The following is a 13,426-nucleotide window of genomic DNA, read 5'->3' as shown; positions in this document are numbered from 1 at the left end:
TGAGTCTGGATTTCTCTCTACAGCCCAACTCCCAGTGCCAAGGGCCCAGGCTCCCCGGCAGGCTCTGACCCTCGCCAGGAGCTGGGTGCCTGGGGAAGCAGTGGGGAAGGGGCGGAGAAGAGCCCAGGCTGGCTGGGGCCTGTACGGCCAGGTGTGTACTGTACATTTGTATCAAATAAAGTTGTGACTGTGGCCCTGTCTGCCAGCAGCCCCGGCTCGCCCCTGGGACATGCTGAGCCCCCGGCTAGCCCTTCCTGCCCTCCGCCCAGCAGGGGCAGCCAGACGCAGCACCTCTCTTCAAACACTTTATTCAGCAGAAAGTGGGAGCTGCCCCCCCAGCACAGCCCCGGCCCCAGGTGTGTCTGTGCCCACGCGCTCCCTGCTAGTCCGAGCTCTCGCTCGATGCCCCCTGGAGCAGCAGCCGCCTCTGCTGGGGCCGCTGCCGCTTCTTGCGCCTGCTGGGGGCCGACAGGAGCCGCCTCTTGAGCAGAGCTGCACAGAGACAGAGCGTGGTCAGGCCCTGCCGGAGGGGGGCTGCTGTGGGCACTCTCCTGAGGGGAGGGGGGGAAGGAAGGTGCTGTGGGCACTCTCCCGAGGGGGGAAGGAAGGTGCTGTGGGTACTCACCCGAAGGAAGGGGGAGCTGCTGTGGGCACTCTCCCGAGGGGAGGAAGGTGCTGTGGGCACTCCCTCAAGGGGAGAGGGGAGCTGTGGGCACTCTCCTGAGGGGAGAGGGGGGGAAGGAAGGTGCTGTGGGCACTCACCTGAGGGGGGGTACTGTGGGCACTCACTCAAGGGGAGAGGGGAGCTGTGGGCACTCTCCCGAGGGGAGGGGGGGGAAGGAAGGTGCTGTGGGCACTCACCCAAAGGAAGGGGGGGCTGCTGTGGGCACTCTCCCGAGGGGAGGGGGGGAAGGAAGGTGCTGTGGGCACTCACCTGAGGGGGGGTACTGTGGGCACTCACTCAAGGGGAGAGGGGAGTTGTGGGCACTCTCCCGAGGGGAGAGGGGGGGAAGGAAGGTGCTGTGGGCACTCACTCAAGGGGAGAGGGGAGCTGTGGGCACTCTCCCGAGGGGAGAGGGGGGGAAGGAAGGTGCTGTGGGCACTCACCTGAGGGGGGGTACTGTGGGCACTCACTCAAGGGGAGAGGGGAGCTGTGGGCACTCTCCCGAGGGGAGGGGGGGGGAAGGAAGGTGCTGTGGGCACTCACCCGAGGGGGGAAGGAAGGTGCTGTGGGCACTCACCCGAAGGAAGGGGGGGCTGCTGTGGGCACTCTCCCGAGGGGGGAAGGAAGGTGCTGTGGGCACTCACCCGAAGGAAGGGGGGGCTGCTGTGGGCACTCTCCCGAGGGGGGAAGGAAGGTGCTGTGGGCACTCACCCGAAGGAAGGGGGGGCTGCTGTGGGCACTCTCCCGAGGGGGGAAGGAAGGTGCTGTGGGCACTCACCCGAAGGAAGGGGGGCTGCTGTGGGCACTCACCCGAGGGGGGAAGGGGGGGCTGCTGTGGGCACTCACTCGAGGGGGGAAGGAAGGTGCTGTGGGCACTCACCCGAGGGGGGAAGGAAGGTGCTGTGGGCACTCACCCGAGGGGGGAAGGAAGGTGCTGTGGGCACTCACCCGAAGGAAGGGGGGGCTGCTGTGGGCACTCACCCGAGGGGGGAAGGAAGGTGCTGTGGACACTCACCCGAGGGGGGAAGGAAGGTGCTGTGGGCACTCACCCGAGGGGAGGGGGGGGAAGGAAGGTGCTGTGGGCACTCACCCGAAGGAAGGGGGGGCTGCTGTGGGCACTCACCCGAAGGGAGGGGGGGAAGGAAGGTGCTGTGGGCACTCACCCGAAGGGAGGGGGGGAAGGAAGGTGCTGTGGGCACTCACCCGAAGGGAGGGGGGGAAGGAAGGTGCTGTGGGCACTCACTCAAGGGGAGAGGGGAGCTGTGGGCACTCTCCCGAGGGGAGGGGGGGGGAAGGAAGGTGCTGTGCGCACTCTCCCGAGGGGAGGGGAGGGGGGCTGTGGGCACTCTCCCGAGGGGAGGGGGGGAAGGAAGGTGCTGTGGGCACTCTCCCGAGGGGGGAAGGAAGGTGCTGTGGGCGCTCACCCGAAGGAAGGGGGGGCTGCTGTGGGCACTCTCCCGAGGGGAGGGGGGCTGTGGGCACTCACCGTCCAGGGGCTCCTGCCCCGCGTCGCCCGGGGCCCAGTAGAGGCTCTGGCTCTTGCGGAACTTGCGGTGGAGCCGGGTGTACAGGATGGCGAGGGTCAGCACCACCAGCAGGAAGGTCAGGGCGCTGGCGGCCCAGGCCGCTTCCTCCGTGCGGGGCGTGGGCACGTAGGCCTGTGGGGCCTGCCCCTCCGGCACGGCTCCCCGCTGGGCCACAGCATTGGGACACGAGCAGGCCAGGCGCCCAGGGCCCTCCTGCACTTGGGGCGTTGGGGGGGGCAGAGCCGCAGGCCCATTGACACCTCCTGGAGTTGCATTGGCCTGCAGCAGAGCGTCTGTTGGTGGCAGCATGGGGGCTGAGTGCTGCCCAGCTGTGGCTCGGGTGCTCAGGGAGCTGCCAGAGGGTGGCGCTGTGTCCAGGTGATTCCGGTCACCTCTGGGCTCAAGGGTCGCCCCACCCCATGCCTGGCTGTGCCCAGGGCCCACGCTGGCTCCTGGGAACTCTGGTGTCGGGCTCCCCGACCTGTTCCTGCTGCTGCCACTGATCCTGGAGCGTGGCTGGAGGTGTCCCTCTGGCACCGGTAGTGCCTTGTCCAGCACATGGGGGGCTCGCCGGGCTGCCAGGGGCCTCCCCCCCACAGAGCGTGAGCGGCGGGGTCTGGGGTGCTTCAGCAAGGCCTGGGGGGTGACAAGGGGGGGTCAGAAATGGGGAGCACCTGCTGGTTCCCCTGTAAGACTAGTACCAGCCCCCCAGGGCCCACAGTGCCAACTCCACCCCATTTGCCACGGAGGGGACGGGAATAACCTGCAGCCAGGTACAGAGCTGGACTGGGACTCCCATCCCTTTCCTCCGTCAACGCCACCTCCACTATGGGAGCTGCTGCCAGATGGCCCCTAGACCCCCTACATGTGGCCGTGCTCACCTGCCCGCATTGCCCCAGGCCCACACCACCTGCCGCCCCCCCTCCATCCCAGACCCTCTGGGTGCTTTTCCTCAGCTGTCCACGGCCTCCGCCAGCTCCCCGTGCCATCTCCAGCATGGCACCCCACACGGCCAGTGCCAGGTGCTGGGGACAGGGGTCAGATCAGAGGGCGAGTGACCCACCTCACGGGCATTGGGCATCCAGGCAGGAAAACCTGTAAACACACAAAGTGCCAGGTGGCGGCCCACCAGAGGCTGACTTTGACCCAAATTGGCAGAAAGCTTCTAAATACAATTGCTAATGCAGGTGTGGAGTGCGACCAGTCCTGGTCTGGTAAGTTTGGGAAGTATTTAGCCCCAGGTGATCAATCAGCAAATACCGTACCTAGCTCTAAGGGACAACCCAGGGAATTCCGGCCCAGTCAGAAAGATAATGGAGCAAATAATCAAGCAATGACTTTGGAAGCAGCTAGAAGATAATATGGTGATAAGTCAAGAACAAATCATGTCAAACTAACCTACTGGCCTCCTCTGCCAGGGTAAGAGCCTTGTGCTGGGGGAGGAGAACGGTAGAGCTCGACTTTAGTGTGGCTTCTGGTGCGGAGTCACGTGACCTCACAAGCAAACTGGGGAAAGAGCCTAGACAAACCTACTATAAGTTGGGTGCAAAACTGGCTGGAAAACCGTTCCCAGAGAGTAGTTCCCAGTGGCTCACAGTCAGAACGAGTGGGGTCCCGCTGGGATCGGGTCTGGTCAATAGCTTCATCAGTGATATCGATAATGGCAAAGAGAGTGCACAGATAAAGTCTGCGGGCGATACCAAGCTGGGAGAGCAGGCGCGCTAGGGAAGATGCGGTGCGCTCCGATGCATGCGGCTGGGACAGTGACAAATGCAGCAACGGCGCATCGGACATGTCAGAGACAGATACTGCAAACCGCGCGAAGGACGTTGCATTAGCCATGCAGTAGTTCTATGTAGGGGTTACATACAAGTCGCTGGGTATACTGCAGTGTTCCCACAATATACTCACACAAGACATTCTGCAGCCCTTCTACAAAGGGACCTTACTGTTATGTCAGTACTTTACATGTACTGTCGTTGTAGTCAGTGACAGTAAGAAATAATTACAGTCGTCCCATGTCTGCTTTACACTAGTGTCTCTGGCCGAGCAGAAATCTGTTTTATAATTACATTTTCTCAAATCAGTCCATTCCACAACGTGTGACAAATATTGAGATGTATTACATGGTACAGACACACTCCTGCTGTCCTGTCACTACAGCCTTTTGCTTTAACCAAAGGCAAAAAGGTTCAGGACAATGCACAAACTATCTCCTGAGGCAAAATGTTTCCCCCACTCTCCAGAACAGGACTACTCTGAGGACGCACTTGCATTATCAATGGGATTTAGAAGCTTTCTGCACAATTAGACTCTGGGTCTTTGAGGAATGGCCCTTGCTGGGATTTCATGTTTTGGGATTGGATGCCTGATAACATTGAAAAGTTACGTGCTATCGAAAACCGGCCCCACTTCCTGCCTCTGCACCCGCCATGGGATGCCCACTGGGCATCTGCCGAACGTGGGAGCAATGCCATTTTTCTAGCTGCTGGCTTACTCCCTAGTGCCCAAAATGGGTCTGGGCTGGTCGACTGCTGGGGGGGGGGGGGGTGCGCACTGAGGACATCAGCCCCTGTGACTCTGCCCCCCACCCACTAGCCCAGGCAGCTCTGCTCTGGCCCCAGATTCTCCAGCCAGCCCCGCCCCGTGCAGTCCCCGACTCACCCGCTCCTGCATGACGCTGCTGTGGAGGGTCAGGATGTATTGGACCAGCTGGGCCTGGAGGCTGGGGAGGGGGCACGGGTGATGGAGGAAGGCAACCCCCTCCGTGCTGGGGGGGAGAGAAGAGGCATGTCAGTGGAGCAGGGGCAGAGGCCGACTCCTGCATGCTAGCAAGGGTTTGAAGCCTGACCCTTGCTCGAGGGGTGCAAAGGTGAAAGGTCAGCGCCCTCCACCAGGCTGGCAGGACTACAGCCCTGCTGCGGGGGAGACGCGCTGTCACCCCGGGGCCTGGTGCAGCCCAGTGGGGGAGCAGGGTGCTGTACACCCCGTCCCCCGGCGTCTCGGCTCTGTTGGGGGACGGGGAACCGCTCCCACGTGCCCCGGGCTCACTCACCTCTAAGTTATGGCGCCCGTGCTGGGGCAACAGACGTGCACTCACCGGCCACAGCCCCCAGCAGGCGGTGGGGCCCACTGCCAGGGAGCAAAGCCAGTGCTGGAGCGCACCTTTCACACCTCCCCTCCCCAGAGCGCGCCCCCCCCCTCTGCCCTCGGGCTCCTTTGGGGCGTGACCCCCTTTTACGCACGATCAGCCCCCTGCCAGCCCGGTGCTAACAGCTGCAGGCTGAGCGTGGGGCCCCCTCCCCAGCAGCATGCTCCGGCCGAGTGCCCCCCCGCCCCGCCCCAGCTCCAGCTCCCTGCTGGTGGTCGCAGACCTCCGAGCGCCCCACATTGCTGGCAGGGGCAGGGCCAGGGCACCACCCAGCCTCATTCTGCCAGCGGCTCTGACCTGCAAGCCGGCCTCGCGCCTCGGCGTGGTGCCCGCAGGGAGCAAACGGGTGCTGCCTCCAGCCACAGGAGAGCCAGGCCAGGGCGTGTGGGGCTCCAGGGCAGAGCTGCCATGTGGGCACTTTCTCATTGGCTCAGCTGCGGGAGGGCGGGTCGCGGGTTCCAGGGAAGCCAATGGGAGCGGGCGAGAGGGCTGTGTAGGATTTAAAGGGGAAGGCGCCTCCCGGCCTGGCACGGTGGGTGCCGCTGAGCGAGCTGGGCTCCAGCGCCCGGGGGGGGGGGGAGCGGGGGCAGTGCCAGGACCCAGCCCTTTCACGTGACGACGGTGGGGCGGTATCTGTAAGGGGGCAGCACGTGCCCTTGGACGGACAAACAGACAGAAATCTGCCCTGCCCCTGCCCGCTCTAGGCGCTGGCACCCGGGGGTGGAGCCACCACAGCCCCCAGGCCTGCAACGGGGGGGGGGCTCCAGCTGAGCTCTGCCCCCTTTCAGGGGTTCCCTGCTGCTGGGCACCCATGGGGCTATTGAAATGACTAGGGCCTGCTGAGCGGGGGCAGGGCCAGAGAAGGGGTCCTACCGCCTGGGGGGAGCCAGGGCTGCCCCGCGGGAGACCAAGCCAGCGCCAGCGCCAGCTCCAACTGCAAGTTCAGGAACAAAGCTTAATGCGCGAGGGACCCCAAGTCCCTGCCGGGCCCTGCCCGCCCCGCCCCCCCACCCGGGCCCTGCCCCCACCCGCCCGGTGTCGCAGGCCGCGGCCGCCCAGGCCAGCAGCCGGGTCCCGCGGCGATTCCTCCATCCCGCCCGGCCCGGGTCAGAGCCCGGCCCGAGCAGCCGGGGGGGGGGGGGGGGGAAGTGGGGGATGGGCACTGGGGGGGCCGGGGCAGTGGGGAGTAGGGAGCGGTACGGGGCCGGGATATGGGGCAGTGGGGGGCTAGAGGGTACAGGTTGGGGCCTGGGGGTATGGGGCAGTGGGGGGCCAGGGAGCAGTACCGGGCCAGGGATACGGGGCAGTGGGGGGCCAGGGAGCGGTACGGGGCCGGGGATACGGGGCAGTGGGGGGCCAGGGAGCAGGGGGCAGTATGGGTCCAGGGCAGTGAGGGGCTGGGGGGTACAGGGTGGGGAGGCTGGGGGGTAAGGAGCACTGGGAACAGGGCAGCCCCTGGGATCTGCCAGGTCCCAGGGTGGGCACGTTTCTGTTCTAAGCCGTGAGGTCCCATGTGGAGCCCCCGCCCCATGGCTCAGCCCACATGGCCTGTGGGCGACAGGCCCTGCCCTGGGCAGACCCTGGAGCCACCGCGTGTGGACTTTGTCCAGTGCGCCTGGGAGAGGAGCCGGGGGCAGAGCACTTTGCCCATGGCCTTGGCGCTGGTGGCAGGATTAGCGGCCCCAGCAGCCTTTCACCTTCCCCACCCTTGCCGGCTGCCACAGAAGCTGCACATGCCCCCATGTGCCCAGGGGGCTTTCCTGCCCCGGAGAAACAATCCTCCCTCCTGCCCGGCCCACGGCCCCCCAGCGCGAGGCTCAGGGAGGGACGGGGTCTGTGTGCAGAGCGCCCCACTGAACGGTGCACACAGACCTCGCTCGGGGCCCAGGACAAGAGAAAAGGAAGGGGCGAAGAGCAGGTTCACAGCCTGAGCCTACAAAGTCACCCACCAGCACTCAGCACAGGCTCGGGACCTTAAAGCGCACCCAGGAACAAGGGCCTGCCCCTCCTCCTGTGGGCTGTGTGGTAGAGGGAACAGGAGGGGGGTGAATTACCCCACAGCGCTGGGAGCCGCCCTGGTGCTCAGGGGCCTGCAGGGCTGGTACAGGGTGTAATGGCTCCCTTTCTGTGCCACTCGGGGGGGGAGGGGGGGCGGCAGGCAGAGTGCTTTGCTAGGGAAAATTCCCAGCAGCCTAGGCCTCTCCCTGAGAAACCCTCCCCCTGCAGCCGTGTCGTGGGGCAGCACGCCCGCTCCGCGCCTGCAGCCGAGCCGTGGGGCAGCACGCCCGCTCCGCGCCTGCAGCCGAGCCGTGGGGCAGCACGCCCGCTCCGCGCCTGCAGCTTAGCCGTGGGGCAGCACGCCCGCTCCGCGCCTGCAGCTTAGCCGTGGGGCAGCACGCCCGCTCCGCGCCTGCAGCCGAGCCGTGGGGCAGCACGCCCGCTCCGCGCCTGCAGCCGAGCCGTGGGGCAGTACCTCTACTCCGCGCCTGCAGCCGAGCCGTGGGGCAGCACGCCCGCTCCGCGCCTGCAGCCGAGCCGTGGGGCAGCACGCCCGCTCCGCGCCTGCAGCTTAGCCGTGGGGCAGTACCCCAGCTCCATGCCTGCAGCTGGGCCGTGGGGCAATATGCCCGCTTCGGGCTGTGGGGCAGCATGCCCGCTCCGCGCCTGCAGCCGAGCCGTGGGGCAGTACCCCAGCTCCATGCCTGCAGCCGAGCCGTGGGGCAATATGCCCGCTTCGGGCTGTGGGGCAGCATGCCCGCTCCGCGCCTGCAGCCGAGCCGTGGGGCAGTACCCCAGCTCCATGCCTGCAGCCGAGCCGTGGGGCAATATGCCCGCTTCGGGCTGTGGGGCAGCATGCCCGCTCCGCGCCTGCAGCCAAGCCGTGGGGCAGCACGCCCGCTCTGGGCTGTGGGGCAGCATGCCCGCTCCGCGCCTGCAGCCGAGCCGTGGGGCAGTACCTCTGCTCCGCGCCTGCAGCCGAGCCGTAGGGCAGCACGCCCGCTCTGGGCTGTGGGGCAGCACGCCCGCTCCGCGCCTGCAGCCGAGCCGTGGGGCAGCACGCCCGCTCCGCGCCTGCAGCCGAGCCGCGGGTTTAGGCCGGAAGAGCCATGCACTCATTTCACCTGAACTCCAGTATGCCCACGTCAACGCCCTTCGCCTGGTCACTCCTGCGTGTGCCCCATTCCCTGCTTCCGGCCGGGCACCTGGCTCCTCCAGGGCTCCAGCAGCAGCTCAGCCTGGCCAGGCCTCTGCACTGCTCGCCCGCCCCAGGAACGGAGCTGCTCGTTCTCTGCATGAGGAATGTGGCACCACGCGCGGGCAGGAGGCGAGCTCTCTGCCCCCCCCAGCTGGTGTGGAAAGAGGCAGGAATGCTTTACGCTGGGGGCCCCGCGCAGTGCACAGGCCCTGGAGGGCAGGCACCAGCCCCACACCACAGATCAGCCAGGGGAGGGATGGGTTATTCAAGGCCTGATGTCCCTGCCTATGAGTGCAGATGCCAGTGTCTGGTGCCCCCCAGCCCCCGAGACCTGCTCCAGGTACAGGGAAAGGCCAGTGCACCAAGACACCCTTCCCCAGCCCCCCTTCGCCCCCCCCAGCCTGCCAGCCCCTGGCTGGAGAGAGGATCCTCAAGGCAGCTAGCCAGGGCCATGATGAGAGCGCCCGGCAGGGGAAGGGTTAACGCTTGCACAACCCCCATCCAATCCGCGCACTCGCCCTCAAACAAATCCATTATTTGCTAATGCGGAGTCCAGGCAGGGGGCTCCGGGAGACACTTCTTCCCCAGCTGGGCGAGGCACCTCATGCTGGTACTAGGGAGCCTTGCGGCCTGGGCCTTGGCTTTAGCCCTCCTCTGCCTCCTAGCCACAGAGCTCTGGGGGCCAGGCTGGGGCAGCTTGCTCCCCAGCCGCGAGCCGGGGGGTGCAGGCGAGGAAGACGATGGGGACAATGTCATTGGGGAAGAGGGGCCCGGGGCAGGGCGCTGCAGACTCATCTGCAAATCCTCCGCCCTGGCCCAGAGCCTGCTGAGGAGCCTGCGACGGGGCGCTGCCCTGCAGAGTGGGCGCTGGCTGTGGAGGACCTGGCCTCAGCTCCAGACCATGTTCCAGCTCCTCTTCCCCCCTGCCCACCAGCCCGAGCTGGCCCGGGAGCTCCTGCAGCTGGCTGATGGGGGCCTGGTTGCCCTGGACTGGGTCATGGGGCCCCGTGGCACCGGCAAGAGGAGTAGAGCAACCACTGCCTTTGGCACTGCCCCGGTGCTGCTTGTCCTCCCCAATGCCTCCGGGAAGGTCACCAGAGGCGTCCTGCACCTCTGCCTGCTGGCCCTGGAGCAGGGCTACAAGCCAGTCATCTTCAACCGCAGGGGTCACAACGGCAGCCCGCTTGCCAGCCTGAAGCTGCAGGCCTTCGGGGACCCAGGTGACCTCAAGGAGGCGGTGACGTACATCCGCATGCGGCAGCCAGGTTCCTCGCTCTGCGCCGTGAGCGAGGGCTCCGGCTCGGGCCTGCTCCTCTCCTACCTGGGGGAGTGCGGCTCCTCCAGCTATCTGGCTGCAGCGTCTTGCATCTCGCCCGTGTTCAGGTGCCAGGAGTGGCTGGAGACCGGGTGCCCCTGGCTGTATGAGTGGAGTCTGCTCCTGCACCAGAAACGAGGCCTCAGCAGGTGGGTACTTTCCCGAGCTCCTCCCCTGCTCTCTCGGCTGCACTTCTTCTTCTGCGGGCACCCAGGGGGCGGCAGGAAAAGGAACAAAGTTCTTTGGCAGGGCTGGGGTGGTGGGGCAGGGGTGGCGTGGGGCAGAGCAGGGTAGATTTGGGGATCCCAGGGGTGGGGTAGCCAGGGACTGCAGATCAGGATTGAGGGGCACTGGCAGGTCAGCGCATGGGCACCACCCTGCACTTTCACAAACATGTTGACTCAGGCCTGGCCGGAGCGGATGGATGCGGAGCCCGGGGGTGAGGGGATAAGACATGCAGAGGTTGTGCAGTTAGCTGGAGAGAGCAGGGAGCACGCAGGCGGGAGCTGGGAGGCCCAACAGATGAGAGCAGCTCAACACTACAGTTCCTGAACGCTCGCTCCTCTGAGCGTGGAGTGCAGCCCTGCGAGGAGCCAGCGCCAGCTGACAGCCCCGCTACATGCTCTGTGCCGCATGCTTTGTGGGGACTATGGGAGGGAGTGGGGAGCCCCCTGTGTCCAGCAGCAGGCATGTGTTGGGGGGATTGTTAAAAGCAAAGTCACCTTGTTCCAACACCGACAGGCACATTAGAAATGCCCCAGACCCAGTTTAAAAGCTTCTGTCAAAACTCCCTGGAGCCGGGCAGCAAGGGAAGGGCCTGGCTGGGCGAGGGAAGCTAAGGTCACTGCCTCAGAAGTCCCAAGACAATACCCACCAGCCTGCCCGAGTTTGAAACAGCTCTGCTGAAGTTTTACCTCTCCGCCCAGAAACCACCACTCACCTCTCCATGGAGATAGATCTGCCCTCGGGTAACTGCTCAGCCCAGCCACACGCCCCGCTGCGGGCTCCTGGCGCCCAGCTGGTATACCACTGACTGTACTGGCACAGGTACAACGGTACGGCCCCCGCCTGAGGGCACAGCAATACTGGTATAAAGGTGCTTTGCACCAGCCCAGCTAGTCCCGTAGGGGAGGGGAATAAGCTATACAGGTGTGGACACCTAGAACCCTCTAGAACTGCATCCACACCAGAGCTGTAACCAGAGTGACACCACAACTGAGTTATCCGGGGAGACAGAGTGAGTGAGTGTGTGTATAGATAGATAGATAGATAGATAGATAGATAGATAGATAGATAGATAGATAGATAGATAGATAGATAGATAGATAGATAGATAGATAGATAGATAGATAGATAGATAGATAGAGCAGGCCTTGGATGTGCTGGGTAAGGGCAGATACACCAGCCACGCCATCTCAAAATCCTCCCTTCTAGGAGAGTCAAGGCAAGCAGCTTCAGAATGGCAGCAGGACCCCACTGGACCTCAGCTTCCCCTGGCCAGTCTGCTACCGAGGGCACCTGGTTGGGGTGATGTTGCCTGTCTGCACTCATTACCCTTGAGTGCCCCCCCCCCCCCCCCGCTGCTAGCGAGAGAGCCCCAGCTGCAATGCAGCCTGGGGACCATCAATGGACAATTCCAGGAACATGGAGAAGTCCAATGGCCCCAGGGGCTACCTCGGGGAGTGCTAGGGGAAGGAAGGTGCCCTGGGGAGGGAGAAAGCCATGCTCAGGAGCCCAGCCCAGAGGCAGGGGGACTCTCGTGCTCCTGAACTGGATTGTTATTGTTCTGGGCTGCATGGAGTCCCTCGCCCCACGCGTGGGAGCCAGGGATGCCCTGCCCTTAGGGGTAGTGCATTGGGTGCCATACTCACCCTGGGGTGGTCGCGGGGTTCCTCATGCACAGCATGGCCCGCTCGCCATCTCCCACACTGAAATGCTGCAGCAGCCTCAGCCTGCTGTCATGGAAACCAGAGCCATGGACGGGAGGCCAGGTGCTAGGATTCTCCTCGTTGCTATGGTTTCCAACCCAAGTGACCAAAATGACAAATGAGCGAGAAACTCGCCTCCTTTCCTGCAGCAGGGAAGGGCTGGACCCACAGAGCCCCCAGGCCACCCCTGCCCCAACAACAGCTGCCATGGGGCCCTTCTGATCTCAATAGGCAGGGACTGCAAAAGCAGAGGCATTCAATGGCCACGTGCACCCGCGGCGCTAACTGGCTGTAGGTTTGGGTGGGACGGGCTAGAAGCAGGGCACCCTGGACCCAGCTCCCCCGGGTGGGGCCTGGGGAAGGTGCAGAGAGGAGTTCAAAGGCCTTATGCAAACTGGGTGTGTCAAGAACGCAGGGGCAGATGCACACAAACACTATGGCCTAGCCAAGCATTTGTAACGTGCCCATCACCATGGTATCTAGCACCCCTGCCATGTTGTGGCTTCAGGCTCCCACTAAGCCAAACAGACTAGGCACTGGAGGTAGGATTCAGGAGCGCCTACCCCAGAACCGCTGAAGGGCAGTGCCACTAGCCAGCTATGGCAGCCGTTGGACACGCGTCTCCAGCGTGAAACACTTGAGAAATCTGATAGCATCCAGCAGGGGGCAGCGATGTGCTGGTGAATGACGAGGACACAGGCGCTCCATGTGAGCGCGCCCCTGCCTGTTGCCTTTGTCCCTCCTAGGTATGCCACCGCGCTGGCAGAGGTTGTGGAGACAGGCAGGCTGTTCAGGAGCTGCTCACTCCGGGAATTCGAGGAAACCCTCTTCTGCCAGACCAAGAGGCACCCTGTCACCTGGGACGCTTACTGGGATCGCAACGACCCCCTCCGGGAGGTGGATGAAGCAGCCGTCCCGGTCCTGTGCATCTGCAGCGCCGACGACCCCGTCCGGGGACCTCCGGCCAGCACCCTCCCCATGGAGCTCTTCCACAGCAGCCCCTACTTCTTCCTGCTGCTGACACCACACGGCGGGCACTGCGGCTTCCTGAGGGAGGGGCCCTGCTCCTGGAGCCACGAGGTGACGCTGGAGTACTTCACGGCCGTCGCGGAGTTCTTTCGCACGGAGGAGAGGCTGAAGGGGCTGCACCGGTACAGGAGGGGCGTCCTGCAGAAGAGAGAGGCTTCCTCCGCCGCCTGCCACCTCCAGGAGATCTTCAGCTGGCAGAGGTCCTACACCAGGTAGCGCCAGGCAGGTGCTGTGTCTAGCACCTCTCCATAGCGTCCCTGGGAGAGGCTGTCCAAGGGCCATGCAGCACTGCGCAGTCACCCCCCAATGTTGCACAGCCTTCCCCTTGCGCGCTCGCACCAGCATGGCAGGCACTGCGCACACAGGCCCGGTCATCCCCCCCCACAGAAGCAGACTGTTGAAAGCCCACATGGCTGACATGACTGGTGTGTTCCCACCACATTGGAAATGGCCCAGGCTGCGCACTGTCAGGGCTGGGCACGGCTAATTGAGCCTCCCCCTGTGCGTATGAAACTCCACTAGCTCATACACTTCCCAGCAGCCAGCCCGAGCGTGCTGGGGTGGGAAAGCGCCCCCTGGTCAAAGCAATCTCCATCGTGCCCCTGCCACGGGAGGGC

General features: G+C 64.6%; 2 protein-coding genes across 2 annotated transcripts; one reads left to right on the top strand and one right to left on the bottom strand.

Moving 5' to 3' along the window:
- Nucleotides 1-382: 382 nt before the first annotated feature.
- Nucleotides 383-5,751, bottom strand: TP53I13 (tumor protein p53 inducible protein 13). Its single transcript, XM_065418481.1, has 4 exons — nt 5,639-5,751; nt 4,855-4,960; nt 2,151-2,826; nt 383-492 (listed from the first exon to the last, which is right to left on the bottom strand). The coding sequence occupies exons 1-4, from the start codon at nt 5,749-5,751 to the stop codon at nt 383-385; spliced, it is 1,005 nt and encodes a 334-aa protein (XP_065274553.1).
- A 2,697-nt stretch (nt 5,752-8,448) lies between these two features.
- On the top strand, nt 8,449-13,025 carry ABHD15 (abhydrolase domain containing 15). The gene is given in 4 exon segments (XM_065418480.1): nt 8,449-8,679; nt 8,681-8,941; nt 8,944-10,001; nt 12,527-13,025. Coding segments are annotated over 4 exon segments (2,049 nt in total).
- The last annotated feature ends 401 nt before the right edge of the window (nt 13,026-13,426 follow it).

This window comes from Emys orbicularis, chromosome 17 (genome assembly GCF_028017835.1).
Source record: "Emys orbicularis isolate rEmyOrb1 chromosome 17, rEmyOrb1.hap1, whole genome shotgun sequence".
Taxonomy (NCBI): Eukaryota; Metazoa; Chordata; order Testudines; family Emydidae; genus Emys; species Emys orbicularis.
The sequence above is the reverse complement of the archived record's forward strand: the minus strand, read 5'-3'. Positions and strand labels throughout refer to the sequence as shown.